General features: G+C 44.7%; 1 protein-coding gene across 4 annotated transcripts in view; it reads left to right on the forward strand.

The window, feature by feature from the left end:
* The window catches only part of LOC140420998 (group XIIA secretory phospholipase A2-like), a 227,093-nt gene that overhangs the window by 36,657 nt on the left and 165,422 nt on the right, over window positions 1–25,014 (forward strand). Inside the window, exon 5 of one of the 4 annotated variants that reach the window (XM_072505247.1) lies at window positions 3,325–6,363. The exons of the other annotated variants lie outside the window; for them this stretch is intronic. Within the exon in view, the coding sequence (XP_072361348.1) occupies window positions 3,325–3,443 (119 nt within the window). The 3' untranslated portion in view covers window positions 3,444–6,363. Of the gene's footprint in view, window positions 1–3,324; window positions 6,364–25,014 lie in introns of those variants that run through there. 4 annotated transcript variants of the gene reach the window in all.

Here is a 25,014-nt window from a genome sequence, read left to right on the forward strand (position 1 = left end):
TATAGTCAAAATTGGCAGCCAATTTGTACAAAGCAAGGTCCCATAAGCAGCAATGAGATTTTATGTTGTAAACATAAATTACCAGATAACCTGTTTGTGATGTTGTTTGATGAATAAATGTTGCCTGGGACACCAGGAAACCTTCTTTGCTCTTCAAATAGTGATCTTGTAAATCTATCTTTTTTTGTTTTTTTAAATATAAATTTAGAGTACCCAGTTTTTTTTTCCAATTAAGGGACAATTTAGCGTGACCAATCCACCTACCCTGCACATCTTTTTGGGTTGTGGGAGTGAGACCCATGCAGACATGAGAAGAATGTTCAAACTCCATACGAACAGTGAGGCAGCAATGCTAACCACTGTGACACCATGCCGCCGTTCTGTAAATCTGTCGGCAAGAGCAAACAGGGTTTTGTTTTGAGAAATAACAACTTTGCACCCCATTTAAGTGTCGTACTGAAATGTCAACCTAGGTCAGATGCCTCATGTGGGACTTGAACCCACAACCTCTGACTCTGAGGCAAGAGAACTACTACCAAGTCAGGGCTGATACTATTGCTGACTTTCACTTGAACTTTTATCTTGTACACTTACACCTCCATCTATGTATGTTTCAGTATGAAGTAAGGAATTTGGCTTGAGAACTTACTACAACATACAATTAATGTGTGATACAATTGTGTCTAACAGTTTTAAAGTAATGTAACTCAAAGTAAAAATGTATTCAACAAGTGAGAATGGTGTTGCTGTCGATCAGTTTATAAAAAAAAAAAAAAAAAAAACAACCCGGAATAAATAGAGGGCGGCACAGTGGTTAGAACTGCTGCATCACAGTGCCATGGACCCCTTCGATTCCGACCTTGGCCGACTGTGTGGAGTTGCACATTCTGCCTTTGTCTACATGGGTTTCCTCCAGTTCCCTCCCACAGTCCAAAAATGTGTAGGTTAGGTGGATGACCATGTTAAATTGCCCCTTGGTGTCCAAAGACGAGGTGGGGTTATGGAGATGGGGCGGGGCAGTGAGCCTAGGTGGGTTGCTTTTTTTTAAAAAGAGTGTCTGCGCAGACTCGATGGGCTAAATGGCCACCTTCTGCATTGTAGGGATTCTATGAAGAATTCTGACACAAGGTTTACTCTTTAATTTTTCCAGTTAAGGGGCAATTTAGCGTGGGCAATCCACATACCCTGAACATCTTTGGGTGTGGGGGTGAGACCTACGCAGATACGGGGAGAATGTGTGAATCCATGTGGAGTTCGCACAGTGACACGGGGCCGATATCGAACCCGGCTCCTTGGCGCATGAGGCAGCAGTACTAGCAACTGCACCACCATGCTGCGCCAAGATTTTCTTGCAATGGAATTAACTGGTTTCCTTTTTTTGATTTCCTCTCTTTCCCCCTCCACCCCCGCCAGCGGTGAGGATAGATTAAGCTATTTAAAATCCAGTAAAATTAAAGCGGTATAGGATCTGTGAAATTTGGTGATTTGGCTGGCTTCAGGCTGAACATGGTCCTGCAGCTGTCACTCAGCCCTGCTGGCTTTGGCATCGCCCAGTTTAGAGCTGTAGCTGAACCATTTACCTGGTTTTCTGAAGGTAGCTGCATGGAGAATTTGTTTTTCTGTCTGTAGTCCAAAAGCAGCAAACAGGTTCAGAGTTTGTGAGTTGTATGGAATAAATGAGTGAGACACCCATTCAAGGTCTTGCTCCATCAGCATCTCAGTTGCTTGTCTTATTTTGTAGAGAAAAATGTTTAAATGCATAGGCGGTTGTCACATGATTCCCTCTCCTCGTCTGCCCAGTGGCCCAAATATGGCCATGGCTCGTGTATTTTAGCTGTAACTTGATTAAGTCATGGCTTGGAATCCTCTCTCAGCCAAGGTCACTTTGTTGAAGTGATTATGTCTAATGGTTTGTGCCCAGGTGAACATCTGGATCCTTTACTAATATGACCGGTAATGGCCTTCATTCATGCACTTCAACGCGATTATTCCTGATGCAACTTTGCAGACAGATTGTCTCATTTTAGTGGTTTTGGAATGCAGAAGGTACAGTGATGCAAATGTGAAGCCATCTTGGACTGTGATCCCAAGTCACTGGAATGTGGCTTTAGTCTGTATTATTCAATTGGTGGTTTCCAGTCAGTAAATTTAAAAAGTAGTTTTTTGAAGATCTCCTGCAACATGTGAGAGTAAGGTTTAGTCAAGTGCACCAAAGTCGAATATGCATGCTCAATTTTACAATTTCATCGGGCAATTGAATTTAAATTTACAGGGACACGCAACACCTCTCCTTGCAATCGCTGAAGGTGCAACACCTGCCCCTTTACCTCATTCCTTCTCACTGTTCAAGGCCCCAAAAATTCCTTTCAAGTTAAGCAGCGTCTCACTTGCACTTCCTTCAATTTGGTCTATTGTAATCCTTGCTCCCAATGGCGTCTCCTGTACATAGGAGGGACTAAACACCGACTGGGTGACCGTTTCATGGAACACTTTGCTCAGTCCACAAGCATGACCCCAACCTTCCTGTTGCTTCCCATTTTAACTCAGCACTTTGCTCTCGTGCCCACAGGTTCATCTATGGCCTGCTGCAATATTCCGGTGAAGCCCGTCTCCAGCAGGAGGAGCAGCATCGCATCTTCCAGTTGGGCACTTTGCAGCCCTCGGGACTTGATGTTGAGTTTGCAGCTTTAGAATTTGACCTTTCTCCTCAATCTTAGAACCCCCTCCCTTTCTCTTTTTAAAAATATTCCATTAATGTATTGCCTCAATACAAATCGCCCCCCTCACACCAGGCCGTCTGTCATTTGTTCTTAGAAACTGCAACAAAATGTAGGAATTTTATGTTCTCCCTCCTTTCAGTATGAATGAAGGCCATTACCTATCACATTAGTAAAGCATCCAGATATTCACCTGGGCACAAGCCATTCGGCATAATCACTTGGACAGTGGGTCTATGATTTGAAACATTATCTCTGTTTCTCTGGGCAGCACGGTGGCGCAGTGGTTAGCATTGCTGCCTCATGCGCCGAGGTCCCAGGTTTGATCCCGGCCCTGGATCACTGGCTGTGTGGAGTTTGCACATTCTCCCCATGTTTGCGTGGATTTCATTCCCACAACCCAAAGATGTGCAGGCTAGGTGGATTGGCCACGCTAAATTGCCCCTTAATTGGAAAAAAATAATTGGGTACTCCTAAATTTACTCTTGTTTCTCTCCTGATAGATGCTGGCAGATCTGCTAGGGTTTTCCAGGGTCCTCTGTTGTTTTTATTTAATGTTAGTTGCTTCTAAGGAATAAACGTAACTTTATTTTTCTATGTTTTGTAGCTTGTGATCATGCTGTAGAATTGCTTTTCAATGCTGTTATGCATTTGGGCTGCAAACCCTATTTGGACAGTCAGGGGGCCTCCTGCAGGTGTGCCTATGAGGAAAAAATTGACCTCTGATGTGAAGATTGAGGAAAACATATCTTTTGTATGTGGAGCTGAAGATTTCCAGTTTTCTTGGGGACTTTTAATTATGGCGTAGCGAATCGAATCCTCTAACATTCTGTTGTGTTGAAGATTTTCTACAATGTTCTATGTTCTTTCTGTTAGCTGTTTACATAAATTAAGATGTGAATTATTGTACATTATCTGACATGTTGTTATAAGCCCCAGTGCACTATGGTATGTTTTTAATGGAGGTTATAGACTCATGCTCATACACTGAATTCCACCTTCCCTTTAGGTATGGAGCTCAACAAAGGTAGTAAAGGTTTTCTTGTGCCAAACCATTGGAAGAAAAATCAATAGTGAGTTAACCGACCATGCTTATGCACCACCTAGTGGCAGGTTACTGAGTGACACTGTCACAAATCACTGTCAGAACTGCAAATAGATTGATTTAACTTATTTTAAATGGGAACTTAGTTCAGATCCAGTTAAGCTTGATTCAAACGTGCCTTATACCATACAAGTAGAGAGAGAAACAGGATTAACGATTCTTCGGCTCTGACGAAGAGCCATATTTACCTCAACGTTAACTCTATTTTCGTCCTGATAGATGCTGTCAGATCTGCTGAGCATTTCCAGCACTTTGTTTTCATTTCAGATTTACAGCATGGTAGTATTTTGTTTTTATTTTATTTTATCATCATCAGTCGAACTATGTTACCAGACTACCAAAAACAACATAGCTACTGGAAATCTAGAAGAGAACAGAAAATGGTGGAGATGCTCAGCAGGTCAGGCAGCAATTGTGGAGACGGGAGAAAAAATAGTGTAGGCCAATGGCCTGAAAAGTTAACTCAATTTTTGACTCTCCACATATGGTTGGTTACCTGACCTGGAAAATTTCAGCATTTTCTACATTGGCTTGGTATCCAAAGCAGTTCAAAGTTAGTATTCTAACTGACATGAATTGTGACAGTAGGGTGAATCGGCATTGGTGAGCAACCTCGAGCAAACATTATCTGAATTTAATATGTTTACAAATCGAGTGCAGGTATAGAATTATCTTGCTAGCATTACCCATGTTCCTTGCCCCTAGATAGTAATTGCAATTTTACATTTCCTTTTGATAGATTAAGAAAGTCTAAATTTCCATTTCTTTAATCGCTCCATTCGCATTCTTGCCATATCCCAAACTATTTCACAACCAAATAATTGTTTTGGAAGTGCGGTCGCTTTTTACATAGGCAAATATTGAAGCAACACAATTTGTCATGTACCAGAAACAGCAATAAGATAACTCCGCAGTTAATTTGTGTGTGTGGGATGAATTTTGACCAGTATACCAGGAAAATTCCTCTGCTGCTCAAGAGGAGCCATGTGATCTTTAGAACTTTGAAAAATTAAATCTAGGTTGATGCGCTATTGCTTTCAAATATTGAGCTCCCATGTGTGCTCTGCCCAAAGGTGGGTGCTTGGCTCATCCTGAGCTGGGGGGTTTTGCCAGTTTTTAAGAACATGACAAATAAGAGCAGGAGCTGATGTACTTATCCCTTGATGTTTTTAATATGTAGAAATCTATACTCTCCGTCTTGAACAGAGTCAATAACTGAGCCTCATGCACCCGTCTCGGGCAGAGAATTCCAAAGATTCAGCACCCTCTCACTGAAGAGGATCCTCCTCATTTTGGTCCTAAATGACCTGCCCATTATTCTGAGACTGTGGGCCCTGATTCTAGATACCCCAGCCAGGTGAAACCTGTTGCACCTGCCCTGTCAAGCCCTGTTAAGAATTTTTGTATGTTTGAATGAAACCACCTGATTCTTCCAAGCTCGCGAGACGTCGGACAATTTAATTTTGTCAGTGATGCTTTGCCATTTTCTTCCACTCTTGGGAAAGGAGGCAGGTCCCAAGTCGATCTGAGCTGGAATGGAATCGTACCCACAATGTTGGTGTTAATTCTGAACCACATAACAGCCAACTGAGCCAACCGGACCCATTGAACACTACAGCATTAAAAAAAATTACATCTCGCCTCTCCAATTTCTATTGCACAAACCAATGGCTTTCTATTTTACCAGAACTATGTTATCTCCCCATTGCTGCTTAAAATGAGCTGAGAGCTACAGTTGACATTATCCATAGAAAATTAACATGTCTTTAAAAAATGTCACGTTACTTTGATAGATATTTCAGCCTGTCATTTTCCAGTGTAGGTGAAATATTTCTTGAAGTCTGTCCTCCCACCAGGCCCAAGTCCTGTCTTTAGTGATATCTGTAGCAAGTAAAGTGAGGACCAGATATAGCTGGAAGGTTGTTGCAGGCACCTAAAATTTGGGGATTGGGTGTTGATATTAGTTTACTCCTCTTTTCCTTATGGCACTTGGGGAAACCCAAAAGTCAGCAAACTGTAAGTATCCTTTGCGAAAGAAACTGGGGCAGTCTCAACCCTGTTTCCAATGGCTATAGGTTTATAGCTCAAAACGACCCACAAGTGAACAAAAATTTATATTAAACTAGTGATTCCATTTGGGTAACAAAGATAGCTGGTGCGATGAATGGAAATGTTACACCAGTAGAGTAGAGAGAGTTTGTGGTTAAACCCCATCATTTGTTTCATGCAGAGGTAATTTTACCCACTGAAGGGGTTAAAAGAAATTTGAACAGCAAACAGGACAGAGGAGGAGTTACATTCTACAATGCCGATGTGCCTTCATAGTGATTGGGCAAAGTAGTATTAACAGTGATTGGATGATATAATCACATGTACTCACTTGGCATGTAATGAAGTAATCTTGTCTTGTAGACCTAATCAGAATCTGCATATCAGTATAAAACTAGTAGTTTTGTAATTTTTCAGAGAGCTCCTGCTCCACTTTGAATGGGTAAGAATTTTCTAGCATTTGCCAGTATAAATAAACCAATTTGAACAAAATACGTCTCATTTGGTCTTTGCGGTCTGATCTTTATCTCTCTACCAATTGGCGTAGTCTGCAGATCTGTAGACTGGCTCTGTGAAGATAGATCAATGATCTGGTGAGTACTTTTCATTTTAAAGAACACTTGCTAGCAGTTTGGAATGGTGGCCCAATAAAATGGATCTGAACACCGAACCCAAGACTTCAAGAGCTGGGTGTTTTCCATACATGAGGTGAAGGAGACTGTAGCCTCGAGGGCCAAATGGCATCTGGTAAGTGATCAGAGTATTCTTGATGGTGGCGGAACAGAAAAGGTAACTTGAATTTGTTGAGGACTGGAGAGGTATGGAGACAATGTTACTTTAACTCCTAACCCAAAAACCTAAGAAACTGATCAATTGAAAATTTTAAAATTAGGTTGGTCAAACTGTAAATGAAATACAGACTTGTGTCAAACCATTCTCTTTATGTGAAAAAGCATTTTGCAGACTTTGAATCAAGTTGAAGGCGAGTTGATAAGGAAAAGTACAGTTCCTTATGTGGTTCCGAGGGGAGAACCTGTACTCGTCTGCCCCCAAAACCAGAAATAGAATCCAGCTCGGAGTCCACTTGTAAAGTCGCTCTGGGTCTTGTATTCCCATCAGTCATAGGAACAGTTTAAGATGGGAAGTGATTGTTAAGTCAGTTAAGGTTAAAACGTCTGTTATGGGTGAGGCGTTTTCAGAACCCCAAAATGTATCATGGAGTTCAACCAACCTCTCCCTTTAATGTATTTGTTGCTTTTCCTAGCACATGGATTGTTCCCTAGGTGTGGGATTACAATTATGGACATGTGGGTTTTTAAACACAAAACACTGTTTATTCCATGAACTCAACTTAACATCTTAAATAAACATTGGCTCTCTTAACACTCCTTACTTCAAAGATAACTCAGAAAATATTGGAACAGTAAATCATTCCTAAAAATGTTCCTTCAAACTTCCAAGAGACTAACACCTTTAAACAGAATCACATCAGGTTAAAGGCTTTACTATTATGAGTTTAAATCACCCAAATGATCCAGAGATGGTCTTTCATGGCAGAGATCCAGCTCACTGCAAAACACAGACACCCCCAAGCTCTTTTCAAACTCCAAACTGCAGCTCTTTGGATACACACAGGCACACACAGCTGCTTTTTCAAACTGCAAAATGGCTGACCTGACCTCCGCTCCACCCACTCTCTGACATCACTGTTTTCTTAAAGTTACATTGCTTAAACATCCATGTCTTAAAGGTACTCTCACATGACACCTCCCCCCCCCCCCCCCCCCAAGAAAAAAAAACCCCCATCAATTTCAAGATGGTTTCATTTTACACTTTTGCACCATCTACTAAGAAATGTACACAGTAAATATACCTTTCCGTTTTAAAAAAAAAAAACAACAACATGCAAACAGGTATAATAACATAGTCCATTTTTCTTTGTTCTTCTTCCTCCAACCGAAAACCTTCTCGATTGATCACATTCGTGACAAAGCATCGGCTATCACATTTTCCCGACCGGCCACATGTACTATTTTTTAAATGAAATGGCTGTAACTATAAACTCCAGCGAAACAGCCTTGCATTGTTACTCCGGAATCGCTCCAAAAACGTCAAAGGATTATGATCAGTATATGTAATGGTATCAGATGGATTGCTGGTCACATAAATGTGAATGTTGCAAAGCCAGCACCAAACTCGAAGCCTCCTTCTCAATCGTCGAATACTTTTGCTGGTGAGAATTCAATTTCTTTGAAAAATAACCAACAGGCTGCTCTAGCCCTTCGTCGTCATCTTGTAGAAGCACCGCACCTACGCCCACATCGCTCACATCAACAGCCACTTTGAAGGGTTTGGTATAATTTGGGATGACTAACACAGGAGCAGTGGTTAACACAGCCTTCAGGCCGTCAAATGCCTGTTGACACTCCGCTGTCCACTGGAATTTGTTATGCTTCTTGAGCAAGTCTGTCAGTGGAGCGACCACATGGGGCAGCACGGTAGCCTTGTGGATAGCACAATTGCTTCACAGCTCCAGGGTCCCAGGTTCGATTCCGGCTTGGGTCACTGTCTGTGCGGAGTCTGCACATCTCCCCGTGTGTGCGTGGGTTTCCTCCGGGTGCTCCGGTTTCCTCCCACAGTCCAAAGATGTGCAGGTTAGGTGGATTGGCCATGATAAATTGCCCTTAGTGTCCAAAATTGCCCTTAGTGTTGGTTGGGGTTACTGGGTTATGGGGATAGGGTGGCGGTGTTGGCCTTGGGTAGGGTGCTCTTTCCAAGAGCCGGTGCAGACTCGATGGGCCGAATAGCCTCCTTCTGCACTGTAAATTCTATGATTCACACTGCTTAAAATTTGGTACGAATTTCCGGTAAAATCCACTCATACCAAAAAAACGCATTTATGTCCCGTCGTGTCAAGGGTATCGGAAACTCTCCAATAACTTTCGTTTTCACATCCCGTGGGACCAGTCGACCCTGTCCGATTGTCTGGCCAAGGAAAGTGACTTGGGCTTTTCCAAATTCACTTTTGGCTAGATTCATCACCAAACCCGCCTCCTGAAGTCGATTGAATAACTCCCTCAGATGTTTTAAATGTTCTTTCCATGTCTGGCTGAAAACTACCAGATCGTCTATGTATACCGCACAATTGGGTAATCCTGAAACGACTGTATTAGTTAACTGTTGAAATGTTGCTGGGGCCTTTTTCATGCCAAATGGCATAACTTTGAACTGGTATATACCATCTGGAGTCACAAAAGCTGAAATCTCCTTCGCTCTTTCAGATAAAGGTACTTGCCAGTAACCTTTCAGTAAATCCAATTTGGAAATAAAAACGGATTGTCCCACTTTGTCAATGCAATCCTCCAAACGTGGGATAGGATAAGAGTCCGTTCTTGTAACTGCATTCACCTTTCGATAGTCCACACACAACCGTTGGGTGCCATCTGGTTTAGGTACCATCACTATGGGTGAGCTCCATTGGCTGCAACCCACTTCAATTATGCCCTTCAGCATACTCTCAATCTCTTTGTTAACCTGTGCCAATTTTAAAGGGTTAAGCCTATATGGATGTTGTTTGATAGGAACCGCATTTCCCACATCTACATCATGTATAGCCATTTTAGTAGTTCCCAATTTACCTCTACAAACTTGCCCATGTGATATCAATAGCTCTTTCAGGTCAGTTCGTTTTTCCTCTGGAAGGTAACTTAACAATTCATTCCAATTTTTAAGAACATCCTCATTTTCCAATTTAATTTGAGGTATGTCAAATTCACAGTCATCTGGATTTGGTTCATCACTTTGAGTTAGAATCATTAAAACCTCCTTTTTCTCTCCTTCCCTTTCAAAGTACCTTTTAAGCATATTCACATGACACACTCGGTGAGTCTTCCTTCTATCTGGTGTTTTTACCACATAATTCACCTCACTTAATTTCCTTTCAATCTGATACGGTCCACAAACCCTAGCTTTTAAAGGCTCACTTACCACCGGTAACAACACTAAAACTTTATCCCCACTGGCAAAATTACGAACTTTGGATTTCTTGTCCGCTACCCGTTTCATCACATTTTATGCAACTTTCAAATGTTGTCTCGCCAATTCACCTGCTCTATTTAATCATTCCTTAAAATTTGACACGTAATCCAATAGTGTAATTTCTGATTTCTCACCCACCAATTTTTCCTGAATCAATTTAAGTGGTCCTCTTACCTCATGACCAAAAATTAGTTCAAAAGGACTAAATTTGGTAGACTCATTCGGTGCATCCCTAATTGCAAACAATACGAATGGAATTCCTTTATCCCAATCCTCTGGATAATCTTGACAATACGCCCTCAACATTGTCTTTAATGTCTGATGCCACCTTTCTAACTCTCCCTGCGATTCTGGATGGTACGCAGTTGATTTAAATTGTTTTATTCCTAAGCTATCCATAACTTCTTTGAATAACTTTGAAGTAAAATTTGTTCCTTGATCCGATTGAATTTCTGTGGGTAGTCCATATCTAGTAAAGAATTTAAGTAACTCCTCCACAATCCTTTTAGCTGTAATATTACGTACTGGAATGGCCTCTGGAAACCTAGTGGACACATCCATTACAGTCAAAAGATATCGATTCCCACTTTTTGTTTTAGGAAGCGGTCCTACACAATCGATTATGACCCTCGTAAAAGGTTCCTCAAATGCTGGAATGGGTATTAAGGGTGCTGGTTTTATCACTGCTTGAGGTTTCCCTATCACTTGACATGTGTGACATGATTGACAAAATTTAACTACATCTTTATGTAGTACAGGCCAATAAAATGTTGGATTTTAGCTTGAGTTTTCCTTATTCCCAAATGACCTCCCACTGGTACCTCATGTGTAACTCGCAATACCTCCTTTCTATACCCTACCAGCAATACTACTTGATGAACTTCTGCCCACTTTTCATCCGCCTGCATATGTACAGGTCTCCATTTTCTCATCAAGACATCACTTTTATGGTAATAACACTCTGGTATACTCGGATTCCTCTTCCGTATATGCTTTCTGATATATCCATTTTATTTCTACATCTTTCTGTTGTAACTCCGCCAATTTTCCTGAACTAAAAATATCCGCCTCATCCTCCACCTGTTCTTTTTCAACCATCTGATCAAAAATCGTTTCTGATAATTGCACTTCACCTTTATCTTCACTCTTTGATTTCTCCTCTTGTCTTAATCTGTAACTTTACGAGCTTGTTACTACACAATCCGGAAAAATCCCAGGATATTCGTCCTTCAACACTTCAGTTGTCTGATTTTCCACTGGCTTATCAACCACAGTAGGCATCACTCCCACCTGCGATCCAGCTACATCATTACCCAAGATAAACTGTATTCCTGGACAAGGTAGTTTATCTATTACTACTACCACTTCACCACTCTTCACTGGACTTTCCAACCTTACCTTATACAATGGAACGCTACTCCTCTCACCCTGAATTCCACATATCACCACCTTTTCTGGCAACATTCTTCCCAAACGACATAATTCCTCATCTCTTACCATTAAAGATTGGCTAGCCCCTGTATCTCTTAAATAGTGACTTCTTTACCTGCTCCTCCTTATACACCATGAGTAAGCTTTACCCACACAAGTAAATTCTTCAAATACATCTGGCACCTTCTTATCAATTACTTCTTGAAAAGGCTATACAATCGTTTGCACCTCCTTTGCTTCCCTTTTATAAAAAAAAAAACCCACTGTCTTATCCTGTTTTACCACATCAGCCTTCCCAGTGCTTTTCTTCAACCACCAACACCGTGACTTTACATGACCTAGTTTATTACAGTGAAAACATCTGAACCTTTTCATTTCTTTTCCACCCTCCTGGATTTCTTTTTTAATCTGAGGTACACTCTCTTTATTGTCTCCATCAGATCACCTTTACCTTTACCACTTGAGTATTTCTCATGTCCCCAGTTTCTATCCCTCACCGGCTGAAACTGATGTCGGAAACCAGTCTTTGATTTATGAACTAATTCATAATCATCTGCCATTTCCACTGCGAATCTCACAGTTTTAACCCTCTGTTCTTCCACGTGAGTTCTCACTACATCAGGAATTGAATTTTTAAACTCCTCCAAAAGTATAATTTCTTTGAGAGCTTCATACATTTGGTCTATTTTCAAAGCCCTTATCCACCTATCAAAATTACTCTGTTTGAGCCTTTCAAACTCCATGTATGTTTGACCAAATTCTTTCCTTAAATTTCTAAACCTTTGTCTGTAAGCTTCAGGCACTAGCTCATATAAACTTAAGATGGATTTCTTCATCTCCTCATACGTTCCAGATACCTTCTCCGGTAGTGATGCAAACACTTCACTAGCTCTACCTACCAGCTTTGTTTGAATCAGTAACACCCACATGTCCTGTGGCCATTTCATTTGTTTAGCTACCTTCTCAAATGAAATGAAAAAGGCTTCCACTTCCTTGGCAATGCTTGGACATATTTAAATAGATTCCCAAGCCTTCGACTATGACGCTCTTTCTCACTATCCTCATCACTATCATCCAACTGTACGTTTCCCTTTTATGTCTGCCAATTTTAATTGATTGTCATGTTTCATGGTCATTTTCTGAAGTTCATACTCCCTCTCTTTATCTTTTTCCCTGATCTGTATCTCCCTTTCTTTTTCTTTTTGTTCTGCTAGGGCTATTCTTTCTTTTCCCCTTTCTTCTCTCTCCTTTTCTTTTTCCATTCTCTTTTACCTCTCTCTCTCGTATTCAAGCCGCTTTAATTCTTTCTTATGTTCCATTTGTTTAATTTGCAACTGAATTTTTGCCATTTTCGATGAGTCAAAGGGTATCTCAGGCAACTTTAAATGCTTAACCACCGCCATAATTAACTAATCTTTTCGCATTTTGTCAGGTAATGTTAACTGCAATGTTCTTGCCAAATCTAACAGTCTGCTTTTTGTTTCTGTCCGTAAGGTACTACGTGTGACATTCTCCACCCCCAAAAACCTCTGAGCCTCTGAAAGAGCCATTGTTCACAACACTCTCCCCACTTAAACTAAAATACCACACCGGAAAAGCAACAATCCTTCACTGTTTTTAAGTTCACAAAGGCCAATCCAATAGATAGACTTTTATCCTCCTCAAGCCCCCAATTGTTATGGGTGGGGTGTTTTCAGAACCCCAAAATGTATCATGGAGTTCAACCAATCTCTCCCTTTAATGTATTTGTTGCTTTTTCTAGCATACGGCTTTTTTCCTAGGTGTGGGATTACAATTATGGACACGTGGGTTGTTAAACACAAAACACTGTTTATTCTATGAACTCAACTTAACATCTTAAATAAACATTGGATCTCTTAACACCCCTTACTTCAAAGATAACTCAGAAAATATTGGAACAGTAAATTATTCCTAAAAATGTTCCTTCAAACTTCCAAGAGACTAACACCTTTAAACAGAATCACATCAGGTTAAAGGCTTTACTATTATGAGTTTAAATCACCCAAATGATCCAGAGATGGTCTTTCATGGCAGAGATCCAGCTCCCTGCAAACACAGACACCCCCAAGCTCTTTTCAAACTCCAAACTGCAGCTCTCTGCTTTTTCAAACTGCAAAATGGCTGACCTGACCTCCGCTCCACCCACTCTCTGACTTCACTGTTTTCTTAAAGGTGCATTGCTTAAACTTCCATGTCTTAAAGGTACTCTCACATGACACGTCAAGAATTTACTGTTTTCATTTTGAGATGCGCAAGAGTTTTTGTTTATTGTGTTTAGTTCCCTGGGAAAATACGTAAAATTAGTTAGAATTTAATTTGAATTGCTGTCACTTTCTGTTTAAAATAAATTTGAACTGCTCTAGAATTCAAAACATTGGGTTTGAGTTTGAAATTAAACTGTACACGTAAAATTGTCAAGGCCAGTCTGTTCCTGATACAAAGATACACCTGTAGTTTGGCAGTGATCCAATTTCAACTTTTCAAAACTTTGAGTTTTTAAAAAAACAACGTAATATTTCTTTCAAACTTGTTTTTTCCAATTAAGGGACAATTTAGCATAGCCAATCCACCTACCCTGCTCATCTTTTGGGTTGTGGAGGAGAAAACCAAGCAAACACGGGGAGAATAAAATTGAGAGTTTTTTTGTGGTTCGAGAATTTTTAAATTACGTCAAGTGATACAATTGCGTGCCAAGTTTCTCCGCACACCCCTCGCCCCTTTGGGTTCTGTAGAAAAGTTAACCCTTTCAGCAGACAGTTAATTTGTTTTTAAGTCTTCTCCAGCTTGTTTTTATATAAAGGTCACCTCTTACAAAATTAAGTTGCAGGAAAGGCTGTAGTGACCCAACAACATGGGGACCGCAATCTACCCATAGCCTACTATTCAAATAAACAATCCTCTGGCTGCTGGCTTAGCCAAATGCATTCAAGCTGCTTGGGTGATCATAGTCAGCAAGCCGATTACCATGTTGGGGGAAGTAATTCTGCACACTGCACATCCTTGTGCAGATTCTGAATACTGGGAAGCTAAAATCTGTATCAAATGCTAGAAGAACAGTGGGAAAGCCTGCTGCTCCCTACAGATGGACTGATCTCTATAGTAAGATGATAACATGGATTCATGAATATGGAGGGAAAAAGCCATAAATGTGATGTAGCGGATGGTGACGAGAAAGTGGATAGAGGGAGAGCAGAGCTATTGGAGGGAGTTGATATGACCTATTTGGATGGACCTCGTAGAATATCTGGAGGGATACCCCAAACAGGATAGTCTGCAGTGGAGGAAGGGGGAATGATAAAGACAAGAGAAAGGTTGGCAGATGATCATTCGACCCAAGTGGCAGAGGTGAAGGCCTGAATAGAAGCCCTAAGATTGGCAGAAGGCAAAAGACTGAATAGTCAGTATGCATTTGGAACGGTGCATGATTATTTAGGACCTTTGGATAGAAGGGGAAAGGTCACTTTTAGTGGACAGGCAATTCAAAATGAGGAATTAATTAGGAAGTTAATAGAGGCTGCGCAGTGTCCAGAGAAAGTCGTGGTGATTAAAGTTAAAGTACATTGGAAAATTGATATACCAGACAGAGCAGTTGGGAACAAATCAGGTTAACCAGGTAGCCAAGGAGGCCGCAATGATAGAAGAGGAGGTGGAATTGATAAGTGTGATAACCAAGCAGCTAGAAGACGTTACAGACCTAAATGTTGTGAGTCTACAAACACAAGCAAAGGGACAATGGGAAGAGAGTGAAGCATCAGAACATGCAGATGGAGTATGGAAAAAGAAAGGGCGTGTGATAGGCCCACAGGGAGTCAGATGAACTCTATTGGGAATATATCATGGTAATCAGCAAAGTGGATGGAACAATGTATTGGAGGAAATGAACCGTTGCTGGTGGTGGAAGGGTATGGGTCAGGAAGTTGTTAAGAATTGCCAACAATTCATTAATTACCTGCACCCGGCATAACCAGTAATGATACCACTAGCCATGGCACGGGACCATGGGAATAAATGCAGATTGATTTTACAGGACCATTCTCTCCAAGAAAGGGGAAGAAATACTGTCTTGTGATTGATCAATTTATTAAATGGGGAAAAAGCATTCCCAACAAGGGACTGCTCTGCTTTGATCCTAGCCAAGATCTTAACAGAGGTTGTACCACGATTTTGTGGGAGGGGGAGTTGCCAATATAAATTGATACAGACCAGGGTACACATTTGGATTTGTTTTATTGTCACTTGTACTGAGGCCAAGGTACAGTGAAAATGAAAGCATTGTTCTGCATACAGTCCAGACATCATTCCATACATGAAGAAAAACATAGGACACATATAAATACGCTAATGTAAATACGTAGGCACAGGCAACGGGTGAGCATACGGAGTGCAGTACTACTCAGTAGAGGTGTCTGAAAAGATCAGTTTAGACTTAGAATTCTGGTAACAGCAGAGAAAAAGCTGTTTTTGAACCTGTTGGTGTGTGTTCTCAGACTTTTGTATCTCCTGCCCGATGGAAGAAGTTGGAAGAGTGAATAACACCTTTTTAGCAGGAACATTGTTATGGAAGGATGTAAACAGATGGGAATAAACCAAAAATGTCATATCCCCCAATATAAAACCCTGGCTACACCCCACTTCGGGTACTGGGAGCAATTCTGGGCACCACACCTTCGGAAGGATATTTTGGCCTTGGAGGGAGTGTAACATAAGTTTACTAAAATGATACCTGGACTACAGGGGTTAAGTTACGAGGAGAAATTACACAAATTAAACTATTTTTTGGTGAAATTTAGAAGGTTACGGGGTGATTGAAAAAATAAGATGTTAAACAGGGAAAGACAGGGTGGATAAAGATAAACTATTTACACTGGTTGGAGATTCTAAAACTAGGATTACACCGTTCAGGAGAGAAGCACTTCTCCACTCCCAAGAGTGGTGGAGGTTTGGAACTCTCTCCCACAAACAGCAGTTGAAGCTAGAACAGGTGTTAATTTTAAATCTGAGATAGGTTTTTGTGAAGCAAAGATCTTAAGGGACGACTTCCGGAGGCGACATGGAGTGAGTGGTCGCACATTTGGTGGCTCCCGCTCGTGGTGGATTTTTTGGACCTTTTCCTCGGCTAACATCGGAGTTGAGTGGTGGTATAAGGTGCAGGAGAGGTGGGAGAAGAGATTATCCCACCGGTTTATGGATTTGTGAACCAGAAGTGGGCAAGAAAGGAGGGAACGACTGTTGAAAGCTGGTGTGGAGCCTGCGACACAGGGGAAGATGGCGGAGGGTCAGGGTCCGAGCCTGCCGGCCCAATGGTCGACTGAGCAGTTAGTGACCTTTCTCCTCGAGACGTTTGCCCAGCAGAGGAAGGAGAACTTGGAGGACCTGGCCAGAGGTTCTGAGGTGGGCCAGGCAGACGAGACGCTGTACATGGGAAGGCAGCGAGCTGCGTGTCTACCAAACCTGGGTGTGGAGTTGGCCAAAAGGAGAGCAAGCTTCAACAAGGTTAAGTCAGCCCTCTTTAAGCAGGGGGTGAAGTTCGGCATGATGTACCCAGCGCGACTGTGGGTAACGTACGAAGGCCAGGAGCTCTACTTTGGATCGCCAGAGGAGGCGATGGAATTTATTAGAGACAATAGACTGGCAGGAGAATGAGGACATTGGACTCTGGAGGGAGTGTTTATATTTTGTATTTTGGTTTTCTTCTGGTTTGTATGAATCACGTTTGTATGAATCACTTTTGCACTATGTTTAGGACCGTTGCTCTGTTCTGTTTCGGGTTTGATTCACACTTGATGGGGGATGGTGGGTTGCTTTTTCTTCTTTGTGTTTATTGGGGATTGTAAAGTGCCTCCCGACCAGGCTGATCACTTGGAATGTGAGAGGGTTGAATGGGCCAGTCAAGTGGGCCTGTGTGTTTGCGCATCTGAAAAGCTTAAAGGCGGACGTGGCAATGATACAGGAGACACACCTGAGGCTGGTGGATCAGACTAGGCTGAGGAAGGGATGGGTAGGGCAGGTATTCCATTCGGGGCTGGATTCTAAAACTAGGGGAGTGGCGATTCTGATTAATAAGCGGGTGGCGTTTGAAGTATAGTGGCGGACTTAGGGGGAGGGGGGGGGGTGCGGGTGCAGATACATTGATACTTTATGGTGAGCGGGAAGCTGGAGGGGATGCCGATAGTGCTGGTGAATATTTATGCACTGACCTGGGACGATGTAGAGTTTGAGGTGGGTATTGGGGAAGATCCCTGATCTGGACTTGCATTGGCTGATTATGGGGGGACTTTAATACTGTTATAGATCCAAGGCTGGATCGGTCAAGTTCGAGGACAGGGAGGGTGTCAGCGCTGCGAAGGAACTGAAGGAGTTTATGGAACAAATGGGAGGGGTGGATCCGTGGAGGTTTGGGCCTCAGAGAACGAAGGAGTTTACTTTCTTTTTTTCCCCCTCATGTACACAAAGTACACTTCCGGAGTGGTGGAGGGGCTGGAGGCTATGCAGTCGGGCAAGGCTCCGGGACCGGACAGGTACCTGGTGGAATTTTATAAAAGGTTTTAGGAGTGTTGGGGCCCCTGCTGGTAAGGGCATTTAATGAGGCTACGAGAACAGAGGACTGTGTGCCAGGGGTGATAGAGGAGGACCAAACGGGGTTTGTGAAAGGGGGGCAGCTAACAGCTAATGTTAGAAGGTTGCTAAACGTGATTATGATGACCCCCGAAGGAAGGGAGTTGGAGGTGGTGGTCGCCATGGATGCGGAGAAGGCCTTTGATCGGGAGTACCTGTGGGAGGTCCTGGGGCGGTTTGGGTTTGGGCATGGTTCGTGGACTGGGTCCGACTGCTGTACCAGGCACCGGTGATGAGCGTGCAGACGGACCGAGTGAGCTCGGATTATTTTAGGCTGCACTGGGGGAACGAGGCAGGGATGTCCCCTCTCTCCACTGTTGTTTGCCTTGGCTATAGATCCATTAGCGATGGCAAAGAGAGTGTCAAAGGAGTAGCAGGGGTTACTGCAGGGGTGGGGGTTGGAGAACTGGGTCTCATTATATGCGGACGACCTACTTCTATATATTTCTGACCCGCTGGGGAGGGATTAGAGAGATCATGGGGATCCTAGGGGAATTTGGTCGGTTTTCGGGGTACAAATTAAATATGGGCAAAAATGAGGTCTTTGCGATTCAGGCAAGGGGCAGGAGAGGAGATTTGGGGGGATGCCGTTCAAGGTGGTGGGAGGGAGTTTTCGGTATTTGGGAATCCAGGTAGCGCGGGAGTGGGAGCAGCTACATAAGTTGAATTTGGCTCGATTAGTGGAGCAGATGAAGGAGGACTTTCAAAGGTGGGATATGTTCCCGTTGTCACTGGCGGGGTGGGTGCAGACGGTAAAGATGACGGTTCTCCTGAGGTTTTTGTTTGTATTTCAGTGTCTGCCTATTTTTATCCTGAAGGCTTTTTTTAAGAGGGTGAACACGGAGACCTCTTGGTTCGTATGGGTGGGTAATATCCCGCAGGTAAAGAAGATGCTGCTGGAGCGGGGTTATGGAGGGGGGGTGGCCCTACCGAATTTCAGGAACTACTCTTGGGCGGCGAACATAGCAATGATCAGGAAGTTGGTAGTCGGCTGGGGGTTGGTGTGGGAGCGGGTGGAGGCGGCAGCGCTTAGGGGCATAAGTTTAGGGGCACTGGTAACGGCACCTCTGCCGTTCTCGCCGGCTCGGTACTCTACAAGACCGGTGGTAGTAGCGGCTTTGAGGGTGTGGGGACAGTGGCGGAAGCACTGTCGGTATGGGTTCCAATTTGTGGCAATCACCAGTTTGTGCTGAGGGGGCTGGGGGGGGGTTTCAGAGGTGGCTGCGAGCTGGGGATTGAACGGTCAGTGGACCTGTTTATTGACGGCAGCTTTCCGTACTTGGAGGAGGAGTTTGAGCTGCCAGGTGGGAATGGGTTCCGCTATCTGCAGGTGAGGGACTTTGCACGGAGGCAGGTTCCGACCTTTGTACTCCTACCGCCCCAGGGGATACAGGACAAGGTAGTGTTGAAAACGGGAATGTGGGAGGGGAAGGTCTCGGAAATTTATTAAGAGTTCATGGAATGGGAGGGATCTCCGATAAGGGAGGTAAAGCGAAAATGGGAGGAAGAGTTGGGCAAGGAATTAGAGGTGGGATTGTGGGAGGATGCCTTGAGTAGGGTAAACGTGGCCTCGTCGTGTGCCAGGCTCAGCCTGATACAATTCAAGGTGGTCCATAGGGCGTATATGACTGGCCCATATGAGCAGATTCTTTGAAGGGGTGGAGGATAAATGTGAGCGGTGTATGGGAGGGCCCGCGAATCATGTCCACATGTTTTGGGCATGTTCGAAGCTTGGGGGATTCTAACAAGGATTTGCCGATGTCATGTCCACAGTATTGAATGTACGGGTGGTTCCTAGTCCAGAGGTGGCACTTTTTGGTATGTCGAAAGACACGGGAGTCCAGGGGGCGAGAGAGGCTGATGTTTGGGCCTTTGCCTCCCTGGTAGCCCGGAGACGGATTATTGGCGTGGAGGGACATGGAGCCCCCGAAATCAGGGGTATGGATTAGTGACATGGCCGAGTTTCGTAGGCTTGAGAAAATAAAGTTCGTCCTGAGAGGATCGACGTTGGGGTCCGCCCAGAGGTGACAGCCGTTTATCAACTTCTTTGGGGAAAATTAAACTGTCAGCAGATTTTTTTTTAGGGAAGTAGGGGAAGGATGGTTGAGGCGGGATTAGTTAGTGGGGGAGGGGGACTGGGGAACTAGTAAGCCATGTTGGCTGGGTGTGGTTGTTGATTGGGTGGGTATTACTTACTTTGTTATTTTTTCCTCTTGAAATTGTTGTTAAAAATTTATAAATGCCTTAAGGGACATGGGCCAAAGGCAGGTAAATGGAGTTAAGCCACAGATCAGCCATTATCTCATTAAATGGCAGGACAGGCTCGAGATGCTGAATGGCCTACTCTTGTTCCTATGTTCCTACCATCCTCCGTGTTCAGGAATGGTGGACAGAATGAATAGAACCTTAAAGACATCCATAGCCGAAGCAACCCAGGAGCAGGGGAACAATTGGGCTACCGTTCTACCGAGCATTCTGTGGGCCACTAGAATAAAATTACCAGATTTATTCCATTGGAGTTGATGACAGGATGAGGAATGAAGTTATCAGAGGGAATAATAATAGTGGATGGCTGCAGATCATGCCAGAGGCAGGATTCGAGAATATGTAAATTACATGTGTGAATGACATCAGATCAAACAAGAAGGGGAGGGGAGGCAAGCAGTTAGAGATATGGACTTAGATCAGTGATTGGAGAAACAAAAGGTGACTTTTGTAAGGGCCACGAAGAATCCAGCACGAGTTTTAAGGATACAAAGTAATAACGTTTATTTACTATAACAATATATACATAACAGTAGCAGTAACTTCCCTTGCTACCTTCTCCTTCCTGCTCGTTCCTGAACTGGCCAGCTTATTTATACTAGGAGTTTCTCCGCCCCCCCTCATTGGGGAAGTTCATACTCCCATAGGATTGTGGGATAGTCATTAGTCCCCAGCCAATCGTAAGTAGGCAGGTTATAACAGTGACCAAGGTAGGAGATAAGGTAGTGGTAAGGGTGGGCCCAGAACGCAGCAGATTTTAACCCAGATGGCAGGGGCAATACGGGGTAATTATGACATGATATGTGCGTGCTGATAGACATGAAAACTGGGAGTAAATGGAAACCTTTTACTCTATTAAAGCTGTATATGAAAACTAAAAGAGCTAATGGCAAGCCAGGCGACGGGAACTGGTGTTAATGTTAATGTCATCACAGGATTCTCCCCATCTTGATTATTATTCTTTTAAAAGAATATATTTTATTGAAATTTTTCAAACAATTTTTCCGTTTTTACAACTCAACAAGGGATTATACATCAAACGTTATTTAAATAATATAGTGAGCTTACAACAAAAACTAGAAGAGAAAAACAAATAGCAGAAACACAAAATAGTGCTCCCTCCCCCCTGGGTTGCTGCTGCTGTCATTTCTATCTTTTCATTATCGTTCCGCGAGATAGTCAAGGAACGATTGCCACCGCCTGGAGAACCCCTGAGCCGATCCTCTCAACGCAAATTTTATTCGTTCCAATCTTATGAACCCTGCCATGTCGTTTATCCAGGCCTCCACGCCCGGGGGCTTCGCTTCCTTCCACATGAGTAGAATCCTACGCCGGGCTACTAGGGACGCAAAGGCCAAAATGTCGGCTTCTTTCGCCTCCTGCACTCCCCGTTCTTCTGCAACCCCAAATATAGCTAACCCCCAGCCTGGCTTGACCCGGACCTTCACCACCTTTGAAATTACCCTTGCCACACACCCCCAGAACTCGTGCAGTGCTGGACATGACCAAAACCTGTGTGTGTGGTTCGCCGAGCTTCCTGAGTACCTCCCACACCTGTCCTCGATCCCGAAAAACCTGCTCAGTCTTGCTCCCGTCATATGTGCTCTATGTAGAACCTTAAATTGAATCAGGCTAAGCCTGGCACACGAGGACGAGGAATTTACCCTGCTTAGGGCATCCGCCCAAAGCCCCTCCTCGATCTCCTCCCCCAGTTCCTCCCATTTTCTCTTCAGCTCCTCTATCATCGCCTCCCCCTCATCCCTCATCTCCCGGTATATTTCGGACACTTTGCCCTCTCCAACCTATGCCCCCGAAATCACTCTATCTTGGATCCCCTGCGTCAGGAGCTGCGGAAATTCCCTCACCTGTTGCCTCGTAAATGCCCTCACTTGCATATATCGGAAGGCGTTCCCTGGGGGCAACTTATATTTTTCTTCTAGCACTCCCAGACTTGCAAACGTCCCATCTATAAACAGGTCCCTCAGCTTCCTAATTCCTGCTCGCTGCCAACACTGGAACCCCTCATCCATCCTCCCTGGGACAAACCTGTGGTTATTCCTTATCGGGGACCACACCGAGGCACCCGTCACTCCCCTGTGTCGCCTCCACTGCCCCCAGATCCTCAAGGTTGCCACCACCACTGGGTTTGTGGTGTACCTTTTCGGGGAGAACGGCAGCGGCGCCGTCGCCAGCGCTTTTAGGCTCGTTCCCTTACAGGACGCCATCTCCAGCCTCTTCCACGCTGCTCCCTCTTCCTCCCTCATCCACAGACAGACCATCGACACATAGGCGGCCTAGTAGTAGTCGCTCAGACTCGGCAGCGCCAATCCCCCTCTGTCCCTACTGCGCTGCAGGAACCCCCTCTTTACTCTCGGGGTCTTTCCCGCCCACACAAAGCTCATAATGCTCCTATCTATTTTTTTTAAAAAGGCCTTTGTAATCAGAATGGGGAGGCACTGAAACACGAAAAGAAACCTCGGGGGGACCACCATTTTAACTGCCTGCACTCTGCCCGCCAGCGACAGCGGCACCATATCCCATCTCTTAAAGTCCTCCTCCATCTGCTCCACCAGTCGCGTCAGGTTAAGTCTATGCAGGGTTCCCCAGTTCCTGGCCACCTGGATCCCCAGGTATCGGAAGTTCCTTACCACTCTCCTCAGCGGCAGAGCATCTATCCCCCTGCTCTGTTCCCCGGGGTGCATTACAAAAAGCTCGCTCTTCCCCATATTTAGTTTGTATCCAGAGAACTCTCCAAACTCCCTAAGTATCTGCATTACATCTGGCATCCCCTCTACCGGGTCCGCAACATATAGCAGTAGATCATCTGCGTGGAGCGACACTCGGTGCTCCTCTCCCCCTCTAAGCACCCCCCTCCACTTCTTAGAACCCCTCAGCGCTATGGCCAGTGGTTCAATTGCCAACGCGAACAGTAACGGGGACAGGGGACACCCTTGTCTTGTACCCCTATGTAGCCGAAAATATCCCGATCTTTGACGGTTTGTAACTACGCTTGCCATCGGGGCCCCATATAAGAGCTTGACCCAACTAATAAACCCCTCACCGAACCCAAACCACTTCAGCACCTCCCACAGATAGTCCCACTCCACCCTATCGAATGCCTTCTCTGCATCCATCGCCGCCACTATCTCTGCTTCCCCATCCGGTGGGGGCGGCATCATCACCCCCAGCAATCTTCGTACATTAACATTCAGTTGTCTCCCCTTTACAAACCCTGTCTGATCGTCATGCACCACCCCTGGGACACAATCCTCTATCCTTGTCGCCATCACTTTGGCCAGCAGTTTGGCATCTACATTTAGGAGTGAGATAGGCCTGTATGACCCGCATTGCAGCGGGTCTTTATCTCGTTTCAGGATTAGCGATATCGTCGCCTCCGACATTGTCAGGGGTAGCATCCCCCTTTCCTTACCCTCATTAAAGGTTCTCGCCAAAAGCGGGGCCAACACTCCCTCTACTTCATGTAGAATTCCACCGGAAACCCGTCTGGTCCCGGGGCCATCCCTGCCTGCATGTTCCCCAGTCCTTTAATCACCTCATCCACCTCGATTGGCGCCCCCAGACCTGCCACCTCCTGCCCCTTCACCTTCGGGAACCTTAGCTGGTCCAGAAAGTGTAGCATTCCTTCTTTTCCCCCCGGGGGCTTGGGACTTGTATAGCCTCTCATAAAAGGTCTTGAACACCTCGTTCACTTTCCCTGCTCTCTGCTCCAAATTTCCCGTTTCGTCCCTAACTCCCCCGATCTCCCTCGCCGCCATCCTCTTCCGAAGTTGTTGGGCTAGCTGCCGGCTCGCCTTTTCCCCATACTCATATTGCATCCCCTGTGCCTTCCTCCAGTGTGCCTCTGCCTTTCCCGTGGTCAGCAGGTCAAACTCCGTCTGTAGTCTTCGTCTTTCTCTGTATAGCCCTTCGTCTGGGGCCTCCGCATATTTTTTATCCACCCTCAAAATTTCCCCCACTAATCTCTCCCTTTCTTTGCCTTCTTGTTTCCCCTTGTGGGCTCTAATGGAGATCAGCTCTCCTCTAACCACCGCTTTCAGTGCTTCCCATACTACCCCCACCTGACCTCCCCATCGTCGTTGACCTCCAGGTATCGCACAATACACCCCCTCACCCTTCCGCAGACCCCCTCGTCCGCCAGTAGTCCCATATCTAATCGCCAGAGTGGGCGCTGCTCCCTTTCCTCTCCTAGTTCCAGATCCACCCAATGCGGGGCGTGGTCTGAAACGGCTATAGCTGAGTACTCCGTTCCTGCCATTTTCGGGATAAGCGCCCTTCCCAAAACGAAAAAGTCTATCCGGGAGTATACCTTATGGACGTGGGAGAAGAAAGAGAACTCTTTCGCCATTGGCCTGGCGAATCTGCACGGATCCACTCCCCCCATTTGTTCCATAAATCCCTTAAGCACCTTGGCCGCTACCAGCCTTCTCCCGGTCCTGGATCTGGACCGGTCTAGCCCTGGATCCAGAACTGTGTTAAAGTCCCCCCCCCCCCCCCCCCCCATTATCAAATTTCCCACCTCCAGGTCTGGGATGCGTCCCAGCATTCGCTTCATGAATCCCGCGTCATCCCAATTCGGGGCATATACATTCACCAGCACAACCGCCTCGCCCTGCAGTCTGCCACTCGCCATCACATATCTGCCCCCACTGTCCACCACTATGTTCTTAGCCTCGAATGATACACATTTCCCCACCAATATTGCCACCCCTCTGTTTTTCGCGTCCAACCCTGAGTGGAATACCTGTCCCACCC

The sequence above is a fragment of the Scyliorhinus torazame genome, chromosome 5 (genome assembly GCF_047496885.1).
Source record: "Scyliorhinus torazame isolate Kashiwa2021f chromosome 5, sScyTor2.1, whole genome shotgun sequence".
NCBI classification, from domain to species: Eukaryota; Metazoa; Chordata; class Chondrichthyes; order Carcharhiniformes; family Scyliorhinidae; genus Scyliorhinus; species Scyliorhinus torazame.